General features: G+C 54.8%; 1 protein-coding gene across 3 annotated transcripts in view; it reads right to left on the bottom strand.

The window, feature by feature from the left end:
- The window catches only part of STX1B (syntaxin 1B), a 50,907-nt gene extending 47,493 nt beyond the window's left edge, over nucleotides 1–3,414 (bottom strand). Inside the window, exon 1 of one of the 3 annotated variants that reach the window (XM_073346546.2) lies at nucleotides 3,161–3,414. In XM_073346546.2, the coding sequence (XP_073202647.1) occupies nucleotides 3,161–3,190 (30 nt within the window). In that variant the 5' untranslated portion in view covers nucleotides 3,191–3,414. Of the gene's footprint in view, nucleotides 1–1,329; nucleotides 1,349–3,160 lie in introns of those variants that run through there. The other 2 variants (XM_073346547.2, XM_073346545.2) reach the window with 2 other exon arrangements.
- Between the last annotated feature and the right edge of the window lie 4,412 nt (nucleotides 3,415–7,826).

Genomic DNA, 7,826 nt, shown 5'->3' on the forward strand with positions numbered 1-7,826 from the left:
GACAGACACACAGCCATCGCTCACACACGGACACACACACACACACTGACAGACACACAGCCATTGCTCACACACGGACACACACACAGCCATTGCTCACACACGGACACACTGACAGAGACACAGCCATCGCTCACACACACACACACACTGACAGACAGACACACAGCCCTCGCTCACACACAGCCACACACACATAGCCACACAGCCATCTCTCACACACAGACACACACACTGACAGACACACAGCCGTCGCTCACACACGGACACACACACACACACTGACAGACACACAGCCGTCGCTCACACACACACACACACACACACACACAGAGCCACACAGCCGTCGCTCACACACAGACCCACACACTGACAGACACACAGCCATCACTCACACTGACAGACACACAGCTGTCGCTCACACACGGCCACACACACACAGCCACACAGCCATTGCTCATACACACACACACACACAGCCGTTGCTCACACACGGACACACTGACAGACACACAGCCATCACTCACACACACACACACACTGACAGACACACAGCCATCGCTTACACACACACACACACAAACACACAGCCATCGCTCACACACACACACACACAGACAGACACACAGCCCTCGCTCACACACGGCCACCCACACATAGCCACACAGCCATCACTCACACACACACACACAAACACACAGACACACAGCCGTCGCTCACACACGGCCACACACACACACTGACAGACACAGCCATCACTCACACACACACACACTGACAGACACACAGCCGTCGCTCACACACGGCCACACACACACACTGACAGACACACAGCCGTCACTCACACACAGACCCACACACTGACAGACACACAGCCGTCGCTCAGACAGACACACATCACATACACATGCTCATCACACGCTGACAGACACGTCGCTCACACGCACGTCACACACTCTCTGTCACACACAGACACACACCCTGTGTCTCTTTGCTGCATTCACTCCCCACCGCTGAGTGAAGAACCCCCCTCCGTTCCCTGCAGCAAACCCGCCCCAGCACCCACTGCGCCAGCAGCCAGCCGGGCCATCTTCCCTGCACCCACCTGCCCACACCTGCCGCTGGGCCAGGGGCGCGGGGCCCAGGGCCTCCCGCAGGCCTCAGCCCCCTTCGGTCCTGGCGGCCCCTGGGCCAAGGGCCACAGAGAAGGCAGCCGCCTTCGCTCTCCCCAGGAGCAGCCCGGAGCTCTGAAACCCATTCCCATCTCTCCGCCTCGCTGCCTTTCTCCATCCCTCCATCCTCGTAGCGAGGGGAGCGCCGCCCGCTCACCGAAACCAGCCATTCATTCCTCCTCCGTCCATCCCTGTGCCCCTGCAACCAAAGAGCACGCTCCAGGCCCGGCTGCCTCTCTCCTCCTCTCTGCCTTTCCCGTTCCCTCCGTCCCAGCCAGCCTTCCCTGCCTCCCGCCTCGCAGCCTAGGGGGGAAAAGGCCCCCCGCTTCTGTTCACTGCAGAAGGGCGCACTGGCCACCAGTTATTTAAGACTCCATCCGCCGAGCAGCGGTGTCTGTCTGTCTCCATCCATCCATCCATCCATCCATCCATCCATCCATCCATCCATCCATCCGTCCGTCCGTCCATCCGTCCATCCATCCAGTAGCAAAGCGGAAAGCAAATCAACCAGCAATTTTGGAAGGATTCCCCCCGCCCCCAAGCTGTAATTAAACTGTGTTTCTCCCTGGGTATTTGTTGTTAAACACACACACACACACACACACCACACACACACACAAACCCAGAGCCCAATATAACCCACAGGAATCACAGACAGAAATAGATCCTGCTTTTCCCTTGAGAGAACGATTTGCAAAGACCCAGATTCCCAGCTCCCGCCCACCGCCCCAACCTTGATCTGTGACATAAATGGGGGGTGGGGGGTGGAGGAAAAGGGGTGGTTCTTTCTCCATCACCCCATATATATATTTTATCCTGCCACTGCAATCCTCCTCCCTCCCCCCCCCCCGCATCCTCCCAGAAAACCCCCAAAGGAGAGTGGAGTGGGGGTGGGGATAGGAATCCTGGCCAGGAAACTGGCGAAATATCACCAGGGGAAAATATTATGAAACAGACAAGTCCGATTCGATTGGGGCACCAGAGGGGGGGTGGGGAGTGGGTTGGATGCAGCTAGAAAGAAAGGGGTTGGGGGGGTCTGAATCACCCCCCCCCCCGCACCGCATCCATCACACATACCCCTTTCCATAGACCCATGGAAATATATCCCGGGGAAGGGTTATCCCCCCGCACCTTATCGCCAACTCATCCCCTCCCTCTGGGTCCCTTTTGGGGGGGGCTGGATCCCCTCCCGAACACACTCCCTGGGAGTTCAGCAATGGACCCCCCACCATCTAAATTTCCCCCCTTTGGAGATTTGAGCTTGGGGGTCTGCCCCGACCACCACCGCCCCCTGGAGATCTCAGTTTTGGGGGGGGTCTGATCTCCCTTCCCCCTTGGAGAGCTCAGCTTGGGGAGGGGGGGGTTTGATCTCCCTTCCCCCTTGGAGAGCTCAGCTTGATGGGGGGGTCTGATCTCCCTTCCCCCTTGGAGAGCTCAGCTTGATGGGGGGGTCTGATCTCCCTTCCCCCTTGGAGAGCTCAGCTTGATGGGGGGGTCTGATCTCCCTTCCCCCTTAGAGAGCTCAGCTTGGGGGGGGGTCTGATCTCCCTTCCCCCTTAGAGAGCTCAGCTTGGGGAGGGGGGGTCTGATCTCCCTTCCCCCTTGGAGAGCTCAGCTTGGGGAGGGGGGGGTCTGATCTCCCTTCCCCCTTGGAGAGCTCAGCTTGGGGAGGGGGGGGTCTGATCTCCCTTCCCCCTTGGAGAGCTCAGCTTGGGGAGGGGGGGGTCTGATCTCCCTTCCCCCTTGGAGAGCTCAGCTTGGGGGGGGTCTGATCTCCCTTCCCCCTTGGAGAGCTCAGCTTGGGGAGGGGGGGGGTCTGATCTCCCTTCCCCCTTGGAGAGCTCAGCTTGGCGGGGGGGGGGGGAGGATCTGGTCGCCCCCCAGTGTCCCCTCCCCAGGGGCAGTCGGGAATCTCGCCCCCCCCCGGCCCTGGGGGTATGTGGGGGGGTCCCCCCGAGGCTAGGTAGAAAGGAGACATTGGCTCTTACAGTCCTCAGCTCCTGAGTACGGTCCTTCATGGCTGCTCAGGCTGCTCCCTCCTCCAGCTGCCGCAGACCCCGCGAGCCGGGCGGGGAGGGGGGCCCTGCTGCCGGGGCGGCGTGGGGGGGGAGAGGAGGAGGTGGGGGGGAGGCTCTGGGTTACTGCAGCGCCTGGTCGAAGCTCCCTGCTCCGGGCGGGAGGCTGCTGCCGCTGCTCAAGGATGGAGGGAGGTTGGTGCTGATGCAGCAGAGGGGGCGGGGGGGGGGGATGCAGGGGAAGGATGGAGGGAGGGGGGAGATGGGGGTCTGGGCATGCTCCCTGCACCCCCCTCCCGGCCCGCCTGCCCCCCCTCTCCCCAGGGGAGCGCTGGGAGTTGTAGTTTCGTGGGGGGGGGGCGGGGCTGTGCAGCTTTGGGGGTGGCCTGGGTGTGTGAGTGGCTCGGCGGGTGTGTCACTGGGTGGGTCTGTGAGCCGGTGAGTGTGGGTCTCAGAGCGTGTGTCAGGGTGTGTCCGTGTGTGTGTGTCTGTGTGTCAGAGTGTTTGGGAGCGTCAGTGAATGTCTCAGGGTGTGTGTGTGTGTGTGTGTCTCAGAGCATGCGTCAGAGTGTGTCTGTGAGTGTGTTTGTGTGTCTGTCTGTCAGAGTGTTTGGGAGTGTCAGTGAATGTCCTGGTGTGTGTGTGTGTGTCAGAGTGTGTGTCAGTGTGTCTGTGAGTGTGTTTGTGTGTCAGAGTGTTTGGGAGCATCAATGAATGTCTTGGTGTGTGTGTGTGTGTGTCTCAGAGTGTGTGTCAGTGTATGTCTGTGAGTGTCAGTGTGTCTGTGAGTGTGTGCGTCTGTGAATGTTGGAGTGTGTGTCATTGTGTGTCTCAGTGCGTGTGTGTGTCTCAGAGGGTGTCAGTGTGTGTCTGTGAGTGTGTAAGAGTGAGTCTGTGAGTGTCTGTGTGGGTCTGTGAGTGCTGCAGTGTGTGTCTGTGTGTCAGAGTGTTTGGGAGCGTCAGTGAATGTCTCAGGGTGTGTGTGTGTGTCTCAGAGCATGCGTCAGAGTGTGTCTGTGAGTGTGTTTGTGTGTCTGTCTGTCAGAGTGTTTGGGAGTGTCAGTGAATGTCCTGGTGTGTGTGTGTGTGTCAGAGTGTGTGTCAGTGTGTCTGTGAGTGTGTTTGTGTGTCAGAGTGTTTGGGAGCATCAATGAATGTCTTGGTGTGTGTGTGTGTGTGTCTCAGAGTGTGTGTCAGTGTATGTCTGTGAGTGTCAGTGTGTCTGTGAGTGTGTGCGTCTGTGAATGTTGGAGTGTGTGTCATTGTGTGTCTCAGTGCGTGTGTGTGTCTCAGAGGGTGTCAGTGTGTGTCTGTGAGTGTGTAAGAGTGAGTCTGTGAGTGTCTGTGTGGGTCTGTGAGTGCTGCAGTGTGTGTCTGTGTGTCAGAGTGTTTGGGAGTGTCAGTGAATGTCTCAGAGTGTGTGTCAGTGTGTCTGTGACTGTGTGTGTCTGTGAGTGTTGCAGTGTGTGTCATTGTGTGTCTCAGTGCGTGTGTGTCTCAGAGCGTGTCAGTGTGTGTCTGCGAGTGTGTCAGAGTGAGTCTTAGAGTGTGTGTGTCCGTGAGTGTGTGGCCCGGGAACGTCTCAGAGTGTGTGTGTGTCTGTGAGTGTGTCAGTGGGTGTGTGTCTTAGAGCATGTATTGGTGTGTGTCTGTGAGTGTTGCAATGTGTGTGTGTGCATGAGTGAGTGCCTCAGTGTGAGTGTGTGTCTGTGAGTGTGTGTCAGTGTGTGTCTGTGAGTGTGTATGTCTGTGGGTGTGTCTACACTACGGAATAAGGTCGAATTTATAGAAGTTGGTTTTTTAGAAATCGGTTTTATATCTTCGAGTGTGTGTGTCCCCACAGAAAATGCTCTAAGTGCATTAACTCGGCGGAGCGCTTCCACAGTACCGAGGCTAGAGTCGACTTCCGGAGCGTTGCACTGTGGGTAGCTATCCCACAGTTCCCGCAGTCTCCGCTGCCCATTGGAATTCTGGGTTGAGATCCCAATGCCTGATGGGGCTAAAACATTGTCGCGGGTGGTTCTGGGTACATATCGTCAGGCCCCCGTTCCCTCCCTCCCTCCGTGAAAGCAAGGGCAGACAATCGTTTCGCGCCTTTTTTCCTGAGTTACCTGTGCAGACGCCATACCACTGCAAGCATGGAGCCCGCTCAGGTAACCGTCACCCTATGTCTCCTGGGTGCTGGCAGACGTGGTACGGCATTGCTACACAGTAGCAGCAACCCCTTGCCTTGTGGCAGCAGACGGTGCAGTACGACTGGTAGCCGTCATCGTCATGTCCAAGGTGCTCCTGGCCATGTCGGCTGGGAGCGCCTGGGCAGACATGGGCGCAGGGACTAAATTTGGAGTGACCTGACCAGGTCATTCTCTTTAGTCCTGCAGTCAGTCCTATTGAACCCGTCTTATGGTGAGCAGGCAGGTGATACGGACTGCTAGCAGTCGTACTGTACCATCTTCTGCCAGGCAGGCAAGAAATGAGGATTGCTAGTAGTCGTATTATACCATCTTCTGCCAGGCAGGCAAGAGATGAGGATGGCATGCAGTCCTTCTGCACCGTCTGCTGCCAGCCAAAGATGTAAAAGATAGATGGAGTGGGTCAAAACAAGAAATAGACCAGATTTGTTTTGTACTCATTTGCCTCCTCCCCTGTCTAGGGGACTCATTCCTCTAGGTCACACTGCAGTCACTCACAGAGAAGGTGCAGCGAGGTAAATCTAGCCATGTATCAATCAGAGGCCAGGCTAACCTCCTTGTTCCAATAAGAACGATAACTTAGGTGCACTATTTCTTATTGGAACCCTCCGTGAAGTCCTGCCTGAAATAGTCCTTGATGTAAAGACACCCCCTTTGTTGATTTTAGCTCCCTGAAGCCAACCCTGTAAGCCGTGTCGTCAGTCGCCCCTCCCTCTGTCAGAGCAACAGCAGACAATCGTTCCGCACCTTTTTTCTGTGCGGACGCCATACCAAGGCAAGCATGGAGGCCGCTCAGATCACTTTGGCAATTAGGAGCACATTAAACACCACACGCATTATCCAGCAGTATATGCAGCCCCAGAACCTGGCAAAGCGATACCAGGCGAGGAGGCGACGTCAGCGCGGTCACGTGAGTGATCAGGACATGGACACAGATTTCTCTGAAAGCATGGGCCCTGCCAATGCATGCATCATGGTGCTAATGGGGCAGGTTCATGCTGTGGAACGCCGATTCTGGGCTCGGGAAACAAGCACAGACTGGTGGGACCGCATAGTGTTGCAGGTCTGGGACGATTCCCAGTGGCTGCGAAACTTTCGCATGCGTAAGGGCACTTTCATGGAACTTTGTGACTTGCTTTCCCCTGCCCTGAAGCGCATGAATACCAGGATGAGAGCAGCCCTCACAGTTGAGAAGCGAGTGGCGATAGCCCTGTGGAAGCTTGCAACGCCAGACAGCTACCGGTCAGTTGGGAATCAATTTGGAGTGGGCAAATCTACTGTGGGGGCTGCTGTGATGCAAGTAGCCCACGCAATCAAAGATCTGCTGATATCAAGGGTAGTGACCCTGGGAAATGTGCAGGTCATAGTGGATGGCTTTGCTGCAATGGGATTCCCTAACTGTGGTGGGGCCATAGAGGGAACCCATATCCCTATCTTGGCACCGGAGCACCAAGCCGCCGAGTACATAAACCACAAGGGGTACTTTTCGATAGTGCTGCAAGCTCTGGTGGATCACAAGGTGTTGTACCAATAAAATAAAAACCAGCAGGATCTTATTAAAGGGAAAAAGGCAAAATACCACATTTATTGTGAATACAGAAAGAATCATAGTAAGCAGTTAGTTATAGTTATAACATTCCATTCAATCTCAAATTTATTCTCACATTCATTCATACAAACACACACACACACACACACACACACACACAGGTTCTGCAAGGTTGTTATCATAGTTACCAGCCTTAGAGTTGCTCATGCCAAGCCACTGGCCAGGTGGCCTGGACATGAGGAGGGAGCAGGGCCTTGTCAGATGCTCATCTGATGCTCCTGGAAGTTGGTTTGCAGAATCAGACCCCCAAAGTTCTCACTTTTTAGAGTATTTTTATAGGAATTTCTTCCTATGCCAGTCTATGGGAATTGCTTCATCATGCTGTTGCTGAATCAATCAGCAGATAGCACATTCCTGACGGCTCCAAGATGTTATCTTGTTCTTTGGTTCTCCCATCCTTGAGGCTGTTGGGTGGATTCCAGTCTGCCCTCCGGGGGGGTCCTCTGGTTATTTCCACTTGACGCCTTCTTCAGCCGATGGACACTGGATTCTTAGGCTGGCACCTCCCTGATCATTCAGTTATTATCCACACACATCCTCTATCTCTATTTTAATCACAATGGTTAATACAACAAAATGGTGGGGAGTCTCTGGGTGCTGTTTCTGTTGTTAGAGTATTGCTTTGAGTCTCTCTCTCTGTGAATTGCTTTGAGAACAGACTCTGTCTTAGAATGTACTAACACAATTAGCAGCTTGCAAGTTTCACACATAGAGGGAGAGAAACAGTACCAAAAACCAAGAGACCTCTTAATTAGTAATACCCTGGAATTTAAACAATGGGGAATCAAACTCATTTGTGATTTTAATACAGAACTTCTTTAATATGATCCAACAAAGG

Source organism: Lepidochelys kempii, chromosome 6, assembly GCF_965140285.1.
Source record: "Lepidochelys kempii isolate rLepKem1 chromosome 6, rLepKem1.hap1, whole genome shotgun sequence".
NCBI lineage: Eukaryota > Metazoa > Chordata > Testudines > Cheloniidae > Lepidochelys > Lepidochelys kempii.